At 49.8% G+C, this 23,233-nt stretch overlaps 1 protein-coding gene across 1 annotated transcript in view; it reads left to right on the forward strand.

Annotated features, from left to right (window-relative positions):
• RAB11FIP3 (RAB11 family interacting protein 3) overlaps positions 1-23,233 on the forward strand; it is a 69,789-nt gene that overhangs the window by 30,295 nt on the left and 16,261 nt on the right. The window contains exons 2-4 of the mRNA XM_042783219.1: positions 5,908-6,001; positions 16,969-17,067; positions 21,577-21,781. Of these exons, the coding sequence (XP_042639153.1) occupies positions 21,597-21,781 (185 nt within the window). The 5' untranslated portion in view covers positions 5,908-6,001; positions 16,969-17,067; positions 21,577-21,596. The remainder of the gene's footprint in view (positions 1-5,907; positions 6,002-16,968; positions 17,068-21,576; positions 21,782-23,233) is intronic.

Genomic DNA, 23,233 nt, shown 5'->3' on the forward strand with positions numbered 1-23,233 from the left:
CTCTTCCTCTCTGCCTCAAAACACCCCATGGAAAATCAGTATACCAAAACAAAACAAAAAAACTCTGCCATCAACTCAATTCGAACTCATAGCGATCCCCTTTGGGTTTCCAAGGCTGTATATCTTTAAGGAAGCAGGCAGCCTCATCTTTATCCCATGGAGCGTCTAGTGGGCTCCAACCACTGAACTTTCGGTTAGCAGCCAAATGCCTTAACCATTACATCGCCAGGGCTCCTTGAAAACCCAGTATAGGTTTTCTTTTTATTGCATACAAGTGACCTAGGTTCCATAAACTTTGTCACGTCAGCCCCTCAAGCATGAGATTTGTGAGAGAGGAAGTGCCAGGGTCCACAGAGTCAGATCAATGTTAAAGTACAACTGGGGCCAGTGCTTTTGTCTCTAGCTGGGGCCTCTGAAAGTTGGAATAATTCCCGGAAGGCAGAGAACACTGCAATGTTCTCTCCATTTTTCTTTCTTGTTGCCTGAATTTGAAGCAGATTTTTGTGCCGCCTCAAGGATGGTTTCTGCATTGTGATAGAGGCTTTTCTCTTCTGAGAGGTTGTTCAAGAGTTGGGCAAACGGAGTCCTAGCCATGACCCGGGAGAGCTTGGAGCATGTACGAACTTTTGGAGAAGTACAGTCTGACAAATACATTCTTCTACAACCCAGGTCTTCTCTCTTTGCCTTTACATTATCCTGTTTTCTTGTTTGAGACAGAATTCCATTGCATTAAAGAAAATTTGGATTATGAGCTTTTCAAACATACACAAGTAGGGACGATAGTGTAATGAACTACTGCATATCCATCATTGGCTCACGGCAAGTCTTGTCTCCCCACCAGTATTTTAAAGCAAGCCCCAGACGTCGCATTGGTTTATCCACAAGCATTTCAGTGTGTATCTCTGAAGGACGGGGATTCTTGTTAAAAAACAACCACATGCCATTATCACATCTTAAAAAGAATTCCTTGATATTATCAACTGTCTCATCAGCCCCTCTGAGTTAATAGATGTTAACATCTTTCTGTATTTGCTTTCCCTCCTTTTAGGGATAAAACATAGCAGATGTGATTGGGGCCTTCTCTGCACCCTTTTTCCATCCTTCCCCCTCCTCCTCCCCTGTGCTGCCCAGAAGTAACCGCAGTCCTCAGGTCATAGTGAAAGCACAGTTTGATTGAAATATTCCAGGCTTGTTTCCACAGGAGTCAGTAAAGAACCAACATATGTGTCCTTCCTGCCTCCCAAACTATAGGGAATCTCATCTTTTCTAATTGTGGTGTTTGCTCTTCTGTAGAATGCTACAGGTAGGATGTAGGCTGTAGGGTGTGGTGTCTTGGGTGTTGAAGCTGAACGGGCCTCCACCTCCAGGTGCAGAACAGCCTAACTAGCTGTGTCTGTGGTAGAGATCCGGGCACCAGGCAGCTGTCCCTCAGGGGTTGACTGTTGGGCTGCAGGGGCCTGTGCAGCTGGGAACGTCTGAGATGACATCTTGTGAGCAGCAGGGAAAACCTGTTTGTGTGTGTGTTTAGCTGCTTCATTGTTGTTGTCAGGTGTTGTTGAGTCGGTTCTGACTCCTAGCAACCCTACATACAAAGGGCCGGTCCTCTGCCAGTTGTTGCTGTGTTTGAACCCATCATTACAGCCACTTTGTCAGTCCCTCTCATTGAAAGTCTTCCCTTTTTTTCTCTGACCTTCTACTTTACCAAGCATGATGTCCTTCTCCAGGGAATGGTCCCTTCTGATAACATGACCAAAGTAGGTGAGATGAAGTCTGGGCAGTCTCGCTTTTAAGGAGCCTTCTGGCTGTACTTCTTCCAGGACAGGTTTGTTCCTTCTTCTGACAGTCCGTGGTATATTCAGTATTCTTCACCACCACCACAATTCAAAGATATCAGGGCTTCTGGTCTTTATTCATAGATAGTCTTAGAAGGACGTGTATCTGCATTGGTTCGAGCTGCTGGTGTCAGGGTGGTGTGCAGAAAGCACCTTCTGTGGTCTTTTTTACCCACCCAGCTCTAGATCCCCTGTTCCCTGTTGCCACCCCCCTGATCTAGTGTAGGGTTCGCGGTGTGCTTGGGCAGCTCCTGGGAGCACCATGCTTATCATCACCATGGTTCCTGACACAGTGAACTTTGTTGAGGACATTACCCTTTGGCCATTGTAGTAGAATGGAGCTTTGGAAGTAGGGTGGGCTCCCCTGGGGGGTGCTTTGCCATGAGGGGCCACGGAACCACCCAGTGGCACTTTCAACATGTGGTTCTAGGGTTCTGGTGGCCTGCGGTCAGAGCACTTGTTCTGGACTCTCCTGGCTCCCATCTGTAGTACGTTTTCCCACTAGAACACGGCCCTAGGAGCCAGCTCTGTGCGTTACTCAGCTTCTGTGTGAACTGTGCGCACTGAGGTCTGTGGCTTGCTCCACCTCTCCCACACTCGTGTATATCACTGCGCGTAGTGTCCTGGCTCTGCTGCATTCTTAGGAAAGGGGGTGGCTTTCATTTTTTTCTAAAAGCCTCTGAGTGAGGTTTCCTGGGCTTGGAGGATTAGAGTCCTCTGGAATTGTCAACCATGGCAGAATTGGTTTAAACCAATTATAAAGAATCTCAGCTTAAAATGGACTTTCAGATGTGTAGTGTACTTAGATTCATCCTTGAGTAACAGCACTGTCTGCATCTGGTTATAATGTGGTAACGTGTTGGGGCCTAATTTTAGCTAAAGATTTGTTTCAGAATGAACAGCTTGGGACTTGGTGTTCAATTAGTAGTTTAGTGCTGGAATTCTTAAGAATTTAAGGATAGATTGGCCAGGTGGATTCTGAATTGGATAACCTCCAGATGTGGGCAAGATTCTCTTGATATCACTTTTATATGTGGGCTTTTAGATTGGAGGTGCTTGTGAACTGGGGAGGGTGCCATTTGATGAAGAGCTCCACTCGGGACTGCTGGTGACAGTGCTGTGGCTGAGGTGCCATCCTTTCCTTCAGTGGACGCGAAGCAGGGACTCGGATTCTGGCCTAAGATCACACACTGCTGGTTCGGTCACTGTGCACTGGTCCCATGTGGGCCTGGTTTTGTGTTGCATGTTGCGAGGACCCACCACAGTGCATCCTGGATCCCATGAGTTTCCTCTCACCAACACCTCTTCATTGCTTGCACCAGGGTGTCTCTGGCTCCTACAGGTGCCGTGTCACAAGCTGCTTCCTGTCGTGGGGTGCTGCGTCTGCTCTGGTGCTGTGTCCGCTCTCGTGCTGCGTCTCTCCTGGGTGTTGCGTTGTGTACCTTGTCACGTCTCATGCTGCATCTCAGTGGTGCTAGCCACAGCCTCAGTTGGACGCTTCTCTGCCTTTTGCAGTTGCCTGGTCTACCTCTCCATCTGGAACATCCCCGCATGTCGCCTGTCCCCCTCTAGGGTTTCCTCTGAACTCTCCTCTGAGTGTGGGTGGAGGTCTGCTCTCCCCCAGCTGAGTCCTGTTCCCTCCCCTCTTCTTTCCCTCCTTCCCTTACTTCCTCTTCCCTTTCCTCTGTCGCTTCCTCCCTCTCTTTTCTCTCATCCTTTGTAAAAAGAACAATTATGGAACAACTGAAACCTGTACAGAATGGCGAGTCTGGTGTAGGGCTCCCAGGTGTCGGTTGCCAACTACCAGCTCAGAGTCTGTGTGCGCCATCTGTGCCTCTGCCCTCTCCTTAGCCTGCCCTCTTGTTTCTGTGGGTTCTGGAAGTATCCCAGTAAGTGTGTCTGTGAAGCAGTTAACACACCTATAACATTTTGTTCTTTACTATCCTCAGATGGCATCAGTATTCAAACTTCTAATTGTCTTACAGGTTTTTTTTAGGGGGCTACTATTGGTCCATTTGAATCAGGATCCAGAAGAGTCCTCAAGTGACCTTAGATTGTTATGTCACCTTAGTGTCCCCAATGTCATTGCTTTGCTTAATTTTTTTTTTTTTTTTTCTTGGAAAAAACAGGTCATTGATCTGTCTTTCGACTTTCTCATAGCTGGGCTCTTGCTGATTTCACCTCTTGGTATTGTTGAAATGTCTTCCTTTCATCTCTGGATTTCCATTTGGTCGTATGGGGGACCGAAGAGCTTGATCAATCAGTTTGGTTTAGGTGGTATGTTCCTATCAGGAGAACACGACATCTGGCAGCCTGTCTTTCTGTCTTTCTTGCCTCCAAAATCAAATCCAAACTCATGGCCATCCAGTCGATTCCGATTCACAATGACCCCCATTGGGCTTCCAAGGCGGTAAATCTTTACAGAAGTAGACTGCCCTGTCTCCCTTGCGCGGAGCAGCAGATGTGTTTGAACCGCTGGCCTTCTGGTTAGAAGCCATATGCCTTATCCAATACATCACTTCAACTCCTTAACCCTTACCTAGACTTGCAGTATGGTCACGCTCCAATTCCATTGTTCCTCCGTTTACTTGTGGGACTGTTCTCCGAGAGACGCTTCTCCCATAGGCTCTCTGGCCGCCACAAGGTACCGGGTGTAGAGATGCCTGGTCCCTCCCACTCCCCACTAGTTTTCAAAATAGTGCCCTCCGGGGATGACCTTTTAGTTTCAACTGTGATTCTGCCCTCAGATGTTTAAATCTGTTGGGTGTCTTTCATTTCATTGCAGTTGTCCTTTTTAATTTCATTGTAATACAATGTGTGTAACAGAAATTTGCCGTTTGACCATGTTTCTAAGTGTACACCTCCTGATGTTAGTTGTGTGTGCTGTGTCATGTACTGTCATTGTTCTTACCAGTGCCTGTGCTGTCTCACTTTAGCTGATGGGGCCCTCTCCAGGTTGACTCCACACTCTTTGACCAGACCTGTAGCATAGTGGTCTTTGGTAGACAAGACACTGCGGGCTCTTCTTGTGCATTTCCTGGGGCTCCTCCAAGGCTCTTGCTTCCTCTTACGGGGAGACAGGAGACAGGATTTTGAAACCAAAGTCTGGATGCTAGAGGTACTCACTGTTACTGAGCAACTGCAAGAGGCCAGCATCAGAAAAGCCTGGCTTTGACTTCATAGTGGTGCTCTGAATTCAGAGTCGGGACTCCAGCCTGTCTGCCTGCTACCTCCTGTCAGCTCTTCATCTGCTTCCCAACCATGTTGAGACCCTGCTTGTCAGGAAGGCTTGGAAGGATGGATTAGATTATTACTTACCGCTCATTTGTTTTAGCCACAGTACCCACACAACCACGTCAGGATAGTAACACCCACACTGTCGTTTCAGGAGAACAATGCCCAGCGTGGCCACCAAAATCAGGATTGCTGAAGTGCAGTTAAGAGGGCGTGTTGTCATTCTCCTTGTCTTCAGCACATATCCTGTGCTGTCGAGTCCTCTGGAACACTCCTCTGTGTGGCTGTACTGCAACTAGTTGCCCATGAGTTGTTTCTTCACTTCATTGACAAACTCCTTTGATGCACAAAAGTGTTTTGTTTTGATGAAATCCAGTGTACTTGGAAATAGAAACCTGTCTTCTGTACAGGAATTACTCACTTTTTATTGTTTCTGATGTTCAGCTTCTGTTTGCCCAGACAATTTTCTCTGGAGGGCTAACAGCTGGAGGAGGTTGCCTGGGCGTGGGGTAGATTTATGTGGACGTCAGTATCCTGGATGCTCAGGCTTCCGCAATCCTGACTCTCCCACTCAACCAGTGCTGACTCTGAGAGCTGTGCCTTCTTTCCCTGGTTTGCAGTCTTGGGAGCTGCTGACAGCTTCATCCCTTGATGCCCAGACCTTTGGCTGAGTGGCCTATCAAGAGACTTTGCTGTGGCCGGGTCAGCCCCCTGGCTCCTATTGTCAACCCTGTACCAGTCGCAAGCAGCTGCCTGTCTGTGTGGGGTGAGGGTTGAGTGTGTGATACAGTCCCTCATTTTGGAAAGGCCCCTGAATAACATTCTCATTTGGTAATTGCAGGTGAAGGACTTAACCAAGTACTTGGACCCTGGTGGGCTCGGGGTGATCAGCTTTGAAGACTTCTACAGAGGGATTTTGGCCATCAGAAACGGAGGTCAGTCTGCCCCTTCCTCATTGCTTTCCCCACCTCAGCCCCTAAGTCACCTGTGGAATGACCCTCCTGCCACCAGACTGCTGTGTCCGTGCTTGGCAGCTTCCCTTTTCCTAGCAGTCCCAAACAGCCTGCTTTCCGGGTGATCCCTCCTGTTTTGTTCTTTGTCCTCACCCACCCTCCCTTCTGTGTTCACTTGGCTACTTACCCCAAATGGTAGAGAGCTAGCACCCTGTTGTCAAAGGCTTTATTATGAAAAATTTGGAACGTGCAAAAATGTTGAAGGAATTACACAGTGAGCACACACACACAAGTTTGCCACCAGTATTCTACCATACCTGTCCTATGTTTGCTCTGTTGTTGATCAGTCCATCCTTTTGCCTGTCCATCAGTTCATGTGTATATGGGCGTGTGCATGTCTGTGTGGCATATGTGTGATGTATGTCTTTTCATGTGTATGTGAGATGGTATCTGTGTGTGTCTCTGTGTATATAAGATTGGTTTAAAATCAGCATACTTCACTTAAACACTTGGGCAGGCATATTGTTAACTCACACTCAGTGTCTGCAGTTCCTTCTCTGAGTCATAGCTCTTCACCATGAGGCGCACACGTTTTCGGTGAGTTCTGGCAGGTCCCTATACATGCTAAGCACATTGCTGTCAAGGGTATCATCACCACTACAGGCTGTTCCTGTCAGCCACTCTCCCCCTGCCCCTGCTGGCAGCTTCCTGGTAGATTTCTGCTACCATGGATGAGCTCTGCCTCTCCTGGATGTCATGTGAATGGAACCAGCAGTGTACACTGTGGTGTCTGGGTACGGGTGTGCGCTGTGCTGTTGGTGTGGGTGTGCGCTGAGGTGTCCAGGTACAGACATGTGCTGTCGTGTCTGGATATGGGTGTGCACTCCGATGTCTGGCTGCAGGTGTGTGGTGTGGTGTCTGCTGCAGGTGTGCGTTCCAGTGTCTGCTGCAGGTGTGCGCTCCAGTGTCTGCTGCAGGTGTGTACTCCGGTCTCTGCTGCAGGTGTGTGGTGTGGTGTCTGCTGCAGGTGTGTGCTCCGGTGTCTGCAGCAGGTGTGTGCTCCAGTGTCTGAGGCAGGTATGTGCTCCGGTGTCTGCGGCAGGTGTGTGCTCCGGTGTCTGGCTGCATGTGTGCGCTCCGGTGTCTGGCTGCAGGTGGGTGGTGTGGTGTCTGCGGCAGGTGTGCGCTCTGGTGTCTGCTGCAGGTGTGCGCTCCGGTGTCTGGCTGCAGGTGTGCGCTCCGGTGTGTGGCTGCAGGTGGGTGGTGTGGTGTCTGCTGCAGGTGTGCGCTCTGGTGTCTGCAGCAGGTGTGTGCTCCGGTGTCTGGCTGCTTTCACTCAGTGCCATGTCTTTGGGAGTCATCCATTTGTCTGCACACATCAGTGGTATGTCCCTTTCTATGGGAGCAGTGTCTCATAGTGTGGAGACCATTCTCCTGGGATGACACTGGCTCTTTGCAGGCTGGGGCTCTTAAGAATAAAGTTCTGACAGTGTTCTACACAAGATGTTTTAGAGCATGTGTTTTTCGTTGTGTGTGGCATATACCTGGGAGTGTATGGCTGGGTCACATGGAAAGAGTGAGTGTAGTTTGCTGGTCAGTGCCAACCATTCTCCCAGCAGTCACCCTGTCTGCCTGTCTCCAGCTGCTCCGTACTTGGTCCCTTTAAATCAACTGCTGAGGGTCTGAATTAACTTTCCTCCTCATCCCCATCTTCATCAGGACATGTGGGGACGGTGTGGAATGACAGTGGGCAGAGGCCCTAGTCAGCCATGCCTCCTTCCTCCCCTGGTGAAGTTGGGTAGGGCCCACTTTGGTTGGCATAACCCTCAAGGTCACATGTGCTCTTTTGGAGTGGGGTCAGGGCGAAGGAGGCCCTTAGGCCAGAGGTCTTCCTGAGCCCTCTGTTGCCAGAATCTAGACCCTTCCTTGTAATGTGGCTCCCTTGATGCACTGGCATGGCCCCACCCAGCAGACACCATCCCTTTTCGCGCCTTCCCCTGGTTTACACCGATACCTCCACCCACATCCCAGGCTTGAGTTGGACCTCCCTCCTGACTTCATGTTTCTGCTTCTGTGTCTCCTCCAGTGGACCTTGAATCCACAGAGCCCTCATGGGTCTGCCCTGGGAGGTAACATAAGTGTCAGGACAACTCGGGCCTTGACTTGGGCAGATCTCTGTCAGTGGCAGTGCCATGAGGCTGATGGATGTGGGGAGGCCATGCGGGCTGAGGCCAGGGGCCTGCTCTCCTCTCCCACTGGGCCTATACATATGCTCTTGTGACTGCCCTCTGGCCACTCTTGGCTGTAGCTGCTCAGCCCTGGATGCATGCAACCTGAGCAATTCCAGTCTCTCCTGGTGCCCTCACAGCACCACTGCATGCATCCACCACATTCTAGTCACTGGTGTGGTCAGGCAGTAAGCTCAGGCAAGATGGCCAGTCTCTTCTGATAGGGCCTGACCCAGCATTAGGTGCTGTGCTTCCAGCGTGGGACATGTGTTCTTGGACTTGACTGGCCCTTTGTATGTCTTCTTTCTTGATGTTGGCAGACATGCAGGGCCACTTTCCTTTCCCAGGGCAGGCATTGGGATGAAGATTTTCTTTTTTATTTAAAGTTTATTTTAATTTTTATTTGTCATGAAAACATCTAAATGAGAAATAACCTTTTTTTTAAATTTTTCAAATTTTTTATTTGCTTTGGGTGAAAGTTTACAGAGCAAATTCATTTACAGCAGTTCATACACATTTTGTTTCATGATACTGACTGCAATTCCCCACAGTGTAACAGAAGTATTTCCACTTCCTCCCCATAGTTACCTCTTCCCTGTGTCCTTCCCTCCCATGCACTCTTGCCCCCTGAGCTGTCTCCCTGTGTATACAATGCCCTTCTGTTCTCCTAGGATTGATTTCTCCAAGAAATGTGTCTACTTGATGTAAATGTTCACCCCATATGCCTGTCTGTTGTTTGGCTGGAAGACACAGGATTGAGTTCAGTTCTAGGCTCAAAGGGTAACTAGAGTCCATAGTCTCAGGTGCTCACAGTCTCTATCAGACCTTTCAACCTGTTTTTTTTTTTTTTTAATGTTTTTGAGTTTTGTTCCACATTGTTCTCCCACTCTATCTAGGATCTCTTTAAAGTGGTTGACAGTGGTAGCTGGGCACTGTCTAGTTCTTCTGATCTTATAGTCATATAAGCTGTGGATCACATGGTGTACCAGTCCCTTGGACTAATTGTTTCCCTGTGTCTTTGGTTTTCTTCATTCTTCTGTGCTCTGGATGAGGAGAGACCCATCCTTGTATCTAGGTGGCTGCTTGCAAGTTTTTAAGACCCCAGTAGGATGTAGAACAATGTTTTTGTGTAGTGTTATGCCTATTGAGCTTGATGTCCCCTGTGACCATGGTTCCAAGTCCACAGGTCCAACTACTGGCTCCCTCAGGATAGCTGGCTATGGCCAAGAAGTCACGACAACCTTGTCCTTTGTCAGCTCTACTAGACACCTGGACATTCTTACAGCACACACAAATACAGTTTTAGAAACATCATCTGCCAACCCTGTACATGGTCATGGGCACACTCCCCCATTCCTAGATGTTCTGGTTATCTAGTGCTGCTCTGACAAGAATATACCACAAATGGGATGGCCTTAACAAACAGGAGTTTATTCTCTCACAGTTTGGAGGCTTTAAGTTCAAGTCCAAAGTTCCAGGCTCTAGGGGTTGGGTGAAAGCCCCTTAACCTTGGGGTCCAGCTCTGCCTCCTACTCCTGGCCCACTGGAGCTAGAAGCGTTTCTTCACTCAGACAGCTGCTAGCTGCTGAGACTGACAAACTCAAGGTTGACATATACAAAGGCACAGTCCTGATGTTACCAAGTCACACGGCAGGCCATTAATTTAAGTCCACTCTAAGTCCCAAGGTCAGCAGAACATGGCAGGCTGCTGAAAAAGGATACTGCATACCTGATCATTCAGCCTGTCCACCTGATGAGGACTTTCAAGGATGGGAAAATGAGGCCACCCACACTCTGGTCACCATCTGGCCTTCAGAGTTGGGTCCTGTTGGAGAGGTTTGTGGGCCTGGAGATCTGGTTACACCTCCAGACCTAAACAGTTGGTGGTTCTCTCTTGCTTCCAAGTGATTAGCTATTAAAAACACCCTAATGGGAAGACATTGTCTATCAGATTGTGCTGGCAAATTGAATATCCATTTGCAGAAAAATGAAACAAGATCTGTACCTCACACCATACACAAAAACTAACTCCAGATGGATCAAAGACTTAAATGTGAAACCTAAAACTATAGAGTTCCTCAAGGAAAAACTAGGGGCAGGTTTAGGGCATCAGTAGACTGTCAGCATGACCCAAAATGCACAAGCACCAGAAGATCAGCTAGATCTTTGAACATTAGATTGTATGTGCTTTCAGAGACTCCTCCAAAAGAGTCAAAAGAGAACCCACAGGTTGGGAAAACATACTTGGCAATGACTTATCTGACAAGGAACTTTATCTCTAGAATTTACAGAAAACTCCAACACCTCAACAACAAAAAGACAGATAATCCAATTAAACAATGGGCAGAGGACATGAATAGACACCTCACCAAAGAGGATATTTAGGCACTCAACAACCACATGAAGAAATGCTCATGATCATTAGCCATTAGAGAGATGCAAATCAAAACAGCAATGAGATACCATCTTGCCCCAGCACTAGTAGCAAAGTTCAACAAGACACAAAGTAACAAATGCTGGGGCAAGATGGTATCTCATATACTGCTGGTAGGACTGTCAAATGATACAACCACCTTGGAAAGCAGTATGGCAATTCCTTAAAAAGTTAGAAGTACCATTTGACCCAGCCATTCCATTACTAGGTATATATCCTAAAGAAGTGAGAGCCAGGACAAGAACAGATATATGCATACCCATGTTCATTGTAGCACTATTTATAATAGCAGAAAGATGTAAACAACCTAGGTGCCCATCAACAGAAGAATGGATAATCAAACTATGGTACATACACACAATAGAATAGTAGGCAACGCTGAAGAATAATGTAGAATCTGCAGAACACCACATAATGTGGGATGAACTTGGAGGACATTATGCTGAATGAAATAAATCAATCACAGAAGGAGAAATATTGTATTAGTCTGTTATTGTAAAAAGTCAAGGAAAGGTTTATATATGGAAGGAAATTTTCTTTGTTGGCTACCTGGGGTAGGAGGGAGGGGCGGGAACACTGGTAGAGACAAGTATTGATTTGGTTGAAGAGAAGGGCAGTGTACCAAATGTGAGTGATCAGCACGGTGGCATTGAGGAAGACACAGAGAGGTGCATGGGAAATACAGATAACAAAGATGAACCCTTGTGCACAGATAGTACTACGTTGTCAGTGAAGGCAAACATTAGTATATGGGTGAATAGATGGGTGGACAGGCTGAATGATTAGGTATGTCTGTACAGGGGGAAGTGTGCCCATGATGACGTATAGGGTTGGCAGACAATGTTTCTCCAAGTGTATTTGTATGATCTGTAAGAATTCCCAGGTATATAGTAGAGCTGACAAGGGACAAGGTAGTCACATCTTGGCCACAGCCAGTTACCCAGAGAGAGCAAGCAGTTGGACTTGTGGGCTCAGGATTGTGGTCGCAGGGGACATCAAGCTCAATTGACACAATATATTACACAAAAACATTGTTCTACATCCTACTTTGGCGAGTAGCAACTGGGATCTTAAAAGCTTGCAAGTGGCCATCTAGATGCAGTGATGGGTCTTTCCTCGTCCAGAGCAAAGAATAATGAAGAAAACCAAAGATGCATGGAAACAATTAGTCCAAGTGAGTGGTAGACCATGAGATCCTCAGCCTGTATGACTGTAAGACCAGAAGAACTAGATGGTGCCCAGCTACCACTGTCAACCACTCAGAGGGGGAATCTACGTAGGAGATAGAGAAGGGGGGGAGAACAATGTGGAACAAAACTCCAAATCATAAAAAAACAAAAAGGGACCAGGTTTGCTGGTCTGATAGAACTTGGTGGAACCCCTGAGACTATGGCCCCTAGCTGCCCTTCAGGTGTGGAACTGAACCCACTCTGTGGCTTCCAGCCAAACAAAAGAAAGACACATGAACTGAATATTTCCATTAGGTAGATACACTCCTTGGAGAGATCAGTCATGGGAGAATAGAAGGGCTGTGTATGTACAGGGACACAGCTCGAGACACAGGAGTGCATGGGAGGGAAGAACACAGGGGAGAGGTGGCTATGGGGAGGAAGAGGAAGGAGAGCTGTTGCATTGTGGGAGATCACAGTCAATGTCATGAGACAAAGTGTATGTGAGCAGCTGTATGGAAGGTGAATTTCAGTGAAATCACAATGAAGTTTACAAAAACAAAACCAAAACAAAACATCATAAGGAAACAATCTCTGTGCTTCTGTTGGGAAGGGGAACAAGGAGGAGCTGGGGAGAAGGCACACCTAGGTTTTGTAGGAAGGAGGGAAGGGTTTAGCAGTGTGACCCAGAAATAGAGGGATGTACACCAACTTCTCAGGCTCCTGCCCTGGGGCCCAGTACCACCAGGCAAGACCAAGTCCCTACTCTTGAGAACTGGCCCTGTAGTGGGGGACAGACCCCAATAACAAGGGCACAGTGACTCATGGGAGGGGTGTGGTACAGGTGGAAGCAGGTGAGGTGAGGGTGGAGCAGAAATACAGGCAGAAAAGGCACAGGGACACCATCCTCTTGTGACCTTCTCTAACTTTATGAGGGGGAGAGAAAATTGCTATCAGCAGCTCAAGGCTGATTGCTACGGGGTGGAGGGCAGACATGCCACCACCTTCCAGCCTCACCAGTTTTGACACCAACTGTCCCTCCCAAGGCACTCAGCGTCTCTGCTGGGTTCAATAATTCACTGCAGTGGCCACACAGAACTCGCAGACAATAGTCATGTTTATGGATGGGGCTTATTAGAGAAGTAAGAGGTTATAGTTCAGGTTCAAGAATACTCAGCATACAATTCTTCAGTTAAGATGGCCTCCCCTTGGCCATGTCTATAGGCATGCCTCTCTCTGGCACTTGGGCTCTTGGCCTGGCTGCCCCCCCCCCCCCCCCCCCCGGCTAGGGCAGGTGTTACAATGCTCTGTTAGCTCTGCTGATAGGTGCATCCCACTCCACCAGCAAGCCTTCTGCCCAGAGACACTCAACTTCTTTGTTCTGTGGGCTGGCAAGCCTGCCACTCTGTCTCCTGATGGTCTCTTGGTTTTGTTGCCTTCGCTGCTGCCATCCCTGTGCTGTCTCTCTGAGCAAGGATCTCAGGTCCCAGGACATGCACCACTGCTGCTGCTTCTCTCTTGGTGGCAATGACATCCCCCTTTTAGGCCTTTGGGAGGGCACATCGTAAGCCTAGTTGAATGACAAAATTGACTAATCCTTACATTAGGGTTCCATACACCTTATTTGCATGGTTCCACCCCCACAAGGGTGCCATGTATCTTCTTTATATTGTTAATAAGGTAGCCACTCCCCTTGGTGAGCCACGAACACCTCACATTTGCATAGTTCCACTCAGTGATCTGGTGTGAGCCACCCAGACTGTGGTGAGAAGAGGCAGACCAGATCATTCCCTGCACCACACCAGCTGGGAGCCTACGGTGCTTCTCTTGCTCTGTGGGCGGCAGGCTGCCTCTCTGTCTCTTGTCGGTCTCTCAGTTCTGTTGCTACTGCTGCCACTATCTCTTCGCCATCTCCCTGCCAACTCTGTCTCAGCACAGAAATATTGGGTGTCTGGCCAGAGAAACTACTAGATGGTGCCCCGCTACCACTGTCAACCACTCGGAGGTGGGGGGGTCTATGTAGGAGATCCTAGATAGAGTGGGAGAACAATGTGGAACAAAACTCAAAATCATTTGGGGAAAAAAAAAGGGGGACCAGGTTTGCTGGTCTGAAAGAGCCTCGTAGAACCACTGAGACTATGGCCCCTAGCTGCCCTTCAGATCTGGAATTGAACCCACACCTGTGTCTTCCAGCCAAACAAAAGACAGAACATTTACCCGAGGTAGACACACTCCATGGAGAGATCAATCATGGGAAAAAGAAGGGCTGTGTATGCAGAGAGAGACAGCTCAGAGGCCAGGAATGCATGGAGGGATGGACACAGGGAAGAGGTAACTATCGGGAGGAAGTGGGAGGGGAGTTGTTGCGTTGGGGTAAATTGTAATCAACATCATGAGACAAAGTGTATGTGAACTGCTGTATGGAAAGTGAATTTGCTCTGTAAACTCACTCAAATCACAATTAAAAAAAAAAAAAAATCTTGAGTGTCTGAGCATGTGTCAGGGGGCACTGCATGGGGACTCTGACCCTCTGCTGTTTTCCTACACTGTGTCTCCCCACATGCACCCCTGCCCCCTGTTCCCTTCCCTCCCTCATCCACTCTGCCTGGAGGCCATCTCTTTCCCACCCTGGGACAGGATGATCTCAGGGGAGTGGCAGGCCTCACTGTGTCTACCATGCAAAGATGTTAGAAGAAAAACTGATTCAAGGTGAATCAAAGGGTTTCATAGCACATAGAAGAAAGGAAAGCAAAACTGTGGGGTTGCTCTGGGCGGGGTCATGCTTGTCCTGCCTCCAGCCTGCTGTCTGCAGGACCATCCATCCACTTGGGAACAGCCCAACCTGCCATCTGTAGGACTACCCCTTGCAAAAATGGCAGGGAGGCCTCATATTCTGACCTCCTAGAACCCCACAAGAGGAAGACAGGATTACCAGCAGTAACCCAAGGCCTATTCCTGCCAGGCCAGACATGCTGCCTCCCTCCAGCCCTTTCTCCAACCGTTCCTCCCAAAGCACCCACCTCTCTCCTGGGTTCGATAATTCGCTGTAGTGGCCACGCAGAACTCACAGATTACAGGGTTTATTAGGGAAGCACCAGGCTACAACTCAAGTTCAAGAAGAACGCTCAGTCTCTCTCCCAGCCCACTGTACCTCAGCCAACAGTCTCTCACAGTCTCTTTCCCAGCAGTGCTGGTCCCTCGGTGTCTCACTCAGCAATGCGTATCTCTTGCATCTCTTTCCCAGCAGCACATGTCTCTTTCAGGGGTGCATGTCTCTTTCAGCAGCACGTCTTCCTCAACCAGCAGTCAGAGAGGGTTCTGCCTCTAGGAGGCCTCCTTTTGAGCCTGGCAGACTGGCCAAACTAGCCAATCACAGCATCATAACTCTAAGCACCTGAGAGAGAGTGGACACCTCCCAGAACATTGTTTTGTGCCGCTCCCAACAGAAATACTCCAGGTGGACAACTTCAGCAATCAGGAGCTCCTCAGTTGCTCATAGAAAATCCCACCTTGGAGTTTACAAAACTTAGGGGTAGAAAAGCCACATTAAGTAATTTACTACACCACAACCCCAAATACCTGTCTGTTGTTTGGCTGAAAGCCACGGGAGTGAATTTAGTTCCAGACCTGAAGGGTAGCTAGGGGCCATAGTCTCGGGGGTCTCACCAGGCTCTATCAGACCAGTAAACCTGTGGGGTTTTTTTTGTTTTTTTTAATGATTTTGAGTTTTGTTCCACATTGTTCTTCTACTCTGTAACGGCATGTTTTTAACCATTGCAAAAAGGGCAGGGAAGTGGCATCTTCTGACCTCCTCTAACTTTACAAGAGGAAGACAGAGTCACCAACAACTATAAGGCAAACATACTGCCGCCTTCCAGCCTTTACCAATCCTGACATCAACTCTCCCTCCAGTGGCACTTACTGCTTCTCTGCTGGGTTTGGTCATTTGTTGCAATGACCACACACAACTCACAGACCATGCTTGTGGTGATGGGATTTACTAGGGAAGTAATGGGCTACAGTTCAGGTTCAGGAACGCACTAGGGAAACAGTCTCCCCTCTGCTGTGCTCTCAGACACTCCTCTCTGGCCCTTGGCCTCTCGGCCTGGCCTCTGCCGTGCTCTCCATTGCTGGCCTGCCCCCACGAGAAGGTTCTTTGTGTCAGATGAAACACATGTCATAGAAGGTGAAGTGAAGCAAACAGAAGAGAATCAAACTTTAATATTCATTATTCCTGTAGCTCCCTGAACACAGACACATAAAAAAAATGAAGTCTGGTATGTCTGTGTGTGTGTGCGCGTGCACACACGCGTGTGCCTGTGCATGTGTGTACATGTGTGTGCATGTATATGTGCGCATGTGTGTATATGAGTGTATGTGCATGTGTGCAAGCATGCAACCATCACCACTGTTTGTATAATGTACTCATCACCCTGGATAGAAAGGAAGACCCCCTCACCCTCCCACCTGCTGCTGGTCACCACTAAGAACTTTGTGCCTTTGCCTGTTGTAGCCTTTTCATGTAAATGAGGTCGTATGGTATGTGTCCTTTGGTGTTGGGCTTCTTTCACTCAGCATTGTGTCATCAGGGTCCAGCTGTGTTGCAGCTTATGTAGTCTTTGTTCTTCTTTAAGGCTGAGTAATATTCCATGTGTGGATGGACCACATGGTCTGTGTCCACCATCTGCTGATGGATGCTTACGCTGTTTCTGCTTTCCAACTATTCCAAATAATGGTACCTAACACTTTTAAAATCCTGAAAGCAGTTTTTATGGAGCTTGGTAGTTTCTTTTCCTTTTACAGTGCTGCCTAGTTGTTTTAAGAAATAAAAGTAACGTTATTCTTTCTTCACACCACTTCCTTAGAATTCTGGCAGGTGTATCATTTCCATGAGGAAGTGGGCTCTCCCACTCAGCAGGGTACACTCAGCTTTCTCATGGATAGCCTGGCCGTGCTGGATTTTGCCTCCCCGCCTGCCCTCTGGCCACAAACCCCAGGACCCTTGCCTTGGGGCTGCCTCGGGCCAGCCTCCCTGTGCTCACCAGCCATGGAGCTGCCCCGACCTTTCTGGGATGTCCAGGTTCACTGCTGGACCAACTCTGTGTCTTCTTCCTGCAGATTCTGAGGGCCTCCTGTATGGCGTCGCCCCTGCCCAGGATGAGGAAAGCTCAGCCTGCCCTGACGACTTTGACGATTTTGTCACCTATGAGGCAAGTGGCCTGCTTGATCCCGCACCGCCTGCTCTTTCGGAGTGTGTAAAGTGTCCTGAGACTCTTGGACGCTCAGGGTCATCTCACAGTGGAGGACACACTTGTTTTGAACTTTATGTGACTTTTGGGGGCAGGGCCTAGGCACTGTGAAGCTTCCAGAAGGATTGCTCTTTTAAAGAAAGGTGTGAGTCACATGATCTTGGCATCTGGTGGCGTGTGCATGTGATGTGTGCGTGATAGCATGTGTCACATGGGGTCCTCCATGGCTGACCAGGAGAGCTTATGGCCCCTGACCTTATGGAGACACCCTGGCTCAGGGCCTTCTGACAGAGGAGCTGTGCTGTCCTAAGCCTGCTGGTCTGGTGGCTGTGGTGCCGGATAATCTTAGCTCCTTTCAGAAACCACTGGAGGTGCCTTCTGTGTGAGGGATGGTGCTGGGGGCTGAGTGGAGCTTTACCACCCACCTTTGGGGACTGGCAATGAGAAGCCACTCTGCCCAGTCAGGCGTGAAGACCCCAGAGTGCTGGGCTGAGCAAAGAAGCATGGCTTCTGCTCGACTCCTCTCTCCTCCCTCCTCTCCTCCTCCTCCTCCCATGGCCTGTGGAGGAGAGAGCTTCCCAAGCGGGACCACTGGCAACGTGCCTTCTATGCAGACTATTATCAGAAAGGTCAAAGTCAGGAACAAAGGCTGCTCTGTCTTGAGGCCTGCGTTAGTTTGTTCAAACCCAGAGGAACACTTCCTGAACCTTGCTCCCACTTCTGCCCCAGCAGCAGGTTAACAGAGTGGGTCTGACGTGGGTTAAACTTTCTCCCAGGCGGGGATGTGCCTTCAGGGGGACTGGCAGGTTTCGCTGACCCAGCATCACCCGTGCTCAGCAGGGCTCAGCTGGGCCCCTTGGCTGATGGAAGCCATCCTCCTGGGTGCAGGGTCGCACAGCCTGACGTCTGCGGTAAGATCGGCTTGACTGTGTGGGATGCAGTCCGCCCTGTGTGGTGCCCCTGATTTCAGACAGCGTCAGAGAGGGCGGGGACATGGGTGAATGGCAGGAGCCTTGACTGGCTGGGCTTCACCTGAGTCACTGTGGTTGCTCTGTTCCTGGGGAACAGGACTGGATGCAGCAGTTCTCCACCGAACTCAGTTCTTCAGTGAGTTCATCTTTGTTGTTAGGTACTGTGGGGTCAGTTCTGACTCCCGAGCTCATCTCGTGGTTGCTGTCCTGGTTGCTGTCCTCGAGGTTGTGTTGTGCTGTTGGCTCTGAGTCACAGCGACCCTGTGTCCCACCGAGTGCAGCACTGCCCAGTCCTATACCATCCTCTGTTGGTGCTGTGCTCGAGCCCGTTACTGGGTTCATCTTAGGATCTATCATCTGAGGATTTTAGAAATCAGTGGTATGGACTCCTGGGCTTCTGGGCACAGCCAGGTCCCGACTGAGTGCCTATAGAAGTTGGCCTGTCTGGGAATGGCTCATGCATTCCCACTCGGGGACTGTAAGCTGGAGGGAATGGGCTCATCTCCTAGAAAACGACGTGGGTGGCCTTCACCTATCAGAGCTAACCCACAGCCCAGACTTTCAGGGAGTGGACGGGTTGGGGACCCTGGCCCCGGGGGAGAGCCGAGGCCTCTGCATCGCCAGAACACCCATTCCAATGGGGAGGCCCTTCTATCCAGCACATCAGCAGGGCCCTGGTGAATGTCGATAGTAGTTCCACATTGGATGGGGTTTCCACGATCCCCCTTTGTCTATAATTGGAAGAAAATTTGGGATAAATGCAAAAATAAAATTAGCTGAAAAGTGGAGACAGTGTATAATGTACAGAATTCATTCCTCAGTGGTACAGGGAGGAGTGGACGTAACCTTAAGAAGTGAGGACATGGAGTGTGGAGTGAGCTGCTGCCCTTGTCTGCTTAGAAGGCTCCAGAATGGAGATGCACTTGCTGGATGGGGCTGTGGTGCCCAGCAGGGTTACGGACTCCCAGATGTCCACTTCTGTGTCCTGTGCCCGTGGAGAACGAGGTTCTGTGCACTGGCCTCATGTTCTGAGGGGGGCTAAGCTGTAGCCCCCAGGCCCTCAGCCCAGAAGACCCCAGTCCTCAGGTTCTGAGTTTCACTCTATGCAGAGGAGAACTGGAGGCTGCAGGGCTGCTGCCTCCCCTCTGCAGCAGGAGAGAACCAGGTCTACACACCCAGCAGGACCTCCGTGCACCCCTGATGGTAAGGAGGGGTGGACAGGGTTCCCCACTGACTGTCCTTCCAGACTAGGAGCGACGCTGCTCCTCCTGTCGCTGGCTTAGTCTCTGTGAGTCAGTGGTGCGGGGAGGGTGATGGCTGCTGCCCTCAGACCGCCCACCCAGTATACTCTGGGTGCCGAGCCTGCGGTCTGCAGGGCCATCCCTGCGGCGGACGCTGTGATGTGGGGCTGCCTGTTCCGGGCCTCTCTGGCCTGTCTCTGACGTCTCGGTGTGTCCTGTATGGTCCGGAGTCGAGTGGCACCAGCCCTGCGTTGGCCCATCCTCTTGAGGCAGGAGCAGGGTGGGCAGGCCTGGCTCGCAGAGGTGTGCTTTGGGACAGTGAGAAAACTGGAGCACCACTAGTCCCTTCAAATGCCTTCAGAGCATTCAGGGACATAGAGGACATTGCTGAGGTGTGAAGCCATGCTCACCCTCCTTTTCCAAGTGGTTCCTCCCCCTTAACACGAACTTCACCCACTAAAAACCCACTGCCATCGAGCTGATTCCTAGAGAACAGTAGAACTGCCCCGCAGGATTCCAAAGCTATAATCTTTACCAGAGCAGACTGCCTTATCTTTCTCCTGTGGAGCAGCTGGTGGGTTCAGACTGCTGCCAATCTTTGGTTCTTTCACCACTGCCCCACCAGAGCTCCTGAACATCAACTTGCCTCCCCTAAGGATCAGAGCTAACCTTTCCTGTTTCTGTTGTCAATTTGAACCCACTGAGAGAGTTCTTGAATTGGTTACTTTTTTATGAGTGATCTTGTTGCTTTAGGTCGTAGGAAAGACTGGATAGGAGTAACCACCGCCTAGACTATTTTAGCCCATTTTAGCCCTGGCTTTATTCCTGACCCTACAAACCAGTGCAAGATTTGCATCCCTCCCTGACATGTCTGCCCCACCCCTGGCCGTTTTCTGGGTGCCCCTAGTGAGATTGGCACTTGTAACTCACTGTACAATGGTGACCGAGCTCAAGTGGACAAAGTGTATCTGAGCTCACATAACCCACTGCCCATGTGTGGTAATTAGGCTCGAGTGGACAAAGCACGTCTGAGTTCATATAACTCGCTATACATGTGTGGTGCCTGGGCTCAAGTGGATGAGGCATGTCTGAGCGCATATAACCCATTGTACATGTGTGGTGATTAGGCTCAAGTGGACAAAGCATGTCTGAGTTCATATAAGTCACTATACATGTGTGGTGCCTGGGCTCAAGTGGATGAGGCATGTCTGAGCTCACATAACCATTGTACATGTGTGGTGATTAGGCTCTCGTGGACAAAGCGTCTCTGAATTCATGTAACCTGCTGTACATGTGCGGTGCCTGGCTTGAGTGGACAAGGCATGTCTGAGCTCACACGTAACCCATTGTACACGCATGGTCGAACTCACTGAAGTCTAGAGCTTGGGGTCGTCACGGCCCCCAGGCTTCTGAGGGCTCAGCTGCCCAGACCTGTCAACCTTGGGGTGAGCGCTCACTGTAGCCCTTGGCACCACAGCATATCTAGCCCACACTGTCCACTTGTTGGGACCCATCGTGGAGCCCATGTCCTCCTCTTTCTAGCCAGAGCCATGGTCCTCTGGAAGCTGACCCATGGAAGGTAGTTCATCTCTGAGTCTTTTTAGCGTAAAATGTTTGCTATTCTTCCTAACTTGTGACTGCATTTTAATTAAAGTTGAGATTATAGATTGGCAGCGGCCTGTTCAATGATTCCTTAGCTTTAAGGTTATTCACACAACCCACAGCTGTTTACCATCTCCTTCCACGTGCCAGGCACTGAGCACATGAGATGAGAACCACAGACGTGTCTAGTGGGGAGACAGAGTCCTAACCAACTAGGACTTGAGATCTCTGATTTGCGTCAGGTAGCTTTGACGTTGGCCCAGAGATTTGAGCCTACATAGCTGAGACTGATGGTCCCGCTTTTGACTTAAAAGCATGCACACTTAGGGGTTGATTCCCTGGACTCAGATGGTCAGATGCTGCGGCCACGGAGTGAGGCAGCTCTGCCGTGATGACGTGGTGTCTATCGTCAGGCTGTGTCTACTCTGCGTGCACAGATTTAACTGACTTTAACGGTTGCCAGTGATCTTGTCTGCTGCTGATTTTTCAGTTTAAAATGACTGACTCCTGCCTTCTGTGGTGGTGTCTCTGCTCAGAAATACCGTGGGCTGTCCTGTTGCAGTGGCTGGGTTTCATCCCCTGCACACCCCATCTGGGTAGCCTGTGGCTGCCACTGGCCATGTTTCACCACTCACTCCCAGCACCCTTTCTCCTAGGCCACAGAGGTGACAGACAGCGCATACATGGGCTCCGAGAGCACCTACAGTGAGTGTGAGACCTTCACGGATGAAGACACGAGCACCCTGGTGCACCCTGAGCTGCAGCACGAGGCTGACGCCGATAGTGCGGGTGGCTCAGCCGTGCCCTCTGAGTGCCTGGATGCCATGGAGGAGCCCGACCCTGGCACCCTGCTGCTGCTGCCTGGCAGGTTTGTTCCGTAGCCATGGGGGCATGGGCCATGTGTGGTGCTCATGGGGTGGCAGATTTGGTTCCTGGAGACTCTTAGTACAGGGTCAGGTCAGAGGGTCATTTAGAGGCCCTTTCACGGCCGTGAGGAGCAGTTGGACTAGGCTATGGTACTGGCCCATGCCGCCCACTCGGGGACAGCTCCTGCTGCAACACTGAGGGGCTTCTGGCCCAGGAGAGAGGGGGACCCTGTAGGAGAACGACTTCCACTCATTCTCGTACAGCAGCTGACCGCATTCAGGAACATCTCTGGCAGTGACCTTGTGCTGCATCCATGCCCTCCCAGGACTGGTTGGGCTGCCTGTGCCTGGGAGGGGCCCCAACAGGATGTCCAGGTTGTACCTGTGGGACACAGCAGGGGCTTGGACGTGTGTTTCATTTTGTTTTGATTGTTTTATTTCGATCACGTTTGGCCTGACTCTCACAGAGTTGTTGCTGTGTTTTAGTTTTACTGGCATATAGCATCCCGCAGACAGGTGACACACGTGTCCTAAGTCTCACCTTACCGGTTTCTCAAACTGAGACTGAGAGTCGGAACCAGCTGCCTGCATGCCATTGTCCCTCCAGGTGTCCTGCTCCCGACGGCCGCAGCCCCTGACCTAGGATCTGGTCAGTGTGGTCATGTGTTGGGGCCCCCCACATTTGGCTTCTTCCACTTAGGCTGTGTCTTTGAGGCTCGTCAGAGTTCTGTGTGCAGTTGTGGGTCCATTGTGCGGATACATTACAGTGTTGTCATTCTCTGACTGTTGGTCAGTAGTTTCTGGTTCACACATAGAACTGCCGTCCACGGGACTGGCTTTGGTGCCTGGTGTGTGCCTGCAGTGGCGTAGGTGGACCCTTGGGGACATGGCTGACAGACAGTTTTCCACGAGGTAGCACCGGTTTGCCTCCCCACCCCCGTTCTCATCAGCAGCGTGTGTTTGTCTTTCCTGCTGGCTTTGACGGCTGAACTCTCGATTTGATTTTGCTGAGGGCTTTTTCCATCTATGACCATAAGAGACTTGTTTGTAATTGTCCCTTCTTATAATGTCGTGGTTGATCTGGCCTCACGAGAATCAAGAGGTGATGCCCCTCTTACGTTCTCTGCGAGAGTTTGTTCAAGATGGTGCTTTCTGCTCGTGACTATCTGGAAGAGTTTTCTAGGGAAGCTGTCTGGGCCTGGAGTCTTTTATTTCTTTTCCCTTTTTCTCTCCCTCTCTCTTAAATAGATGTGAAATTGACATATAGCAAAGTTAACAGTTGAAAGTGAACAATTCAGGAGCATTTAGTATGTTCACAATGTCATGAAATCTCCACCTCTATTTCCAGAACATTTTCATCCCCAAAAAAAGAGCCCCATAGCTTTGTCTACTGCAGAACAGACCAGTCTCATTTCCCCAGATGGAGCCTCACACCTCTGTCTAGTTCCAGAATG

This window comes from Orycteropus afer, unplaced genomic scaffold (assembly GCF_000298275.1).
Source record: "Orycteropus afer afer isolate SDZICR_OR568_19922 unplaced genomic scaffold, OryAfe1.0 scaffold00751, whole genome shotgun sequence".
NCBI classification, from domain to species: Eukaryota; Metazoa; Chordata; class Mammalia; order Tubulidentata; family Orycteropodidae; genus Orycteropus; species Orycteropus afer.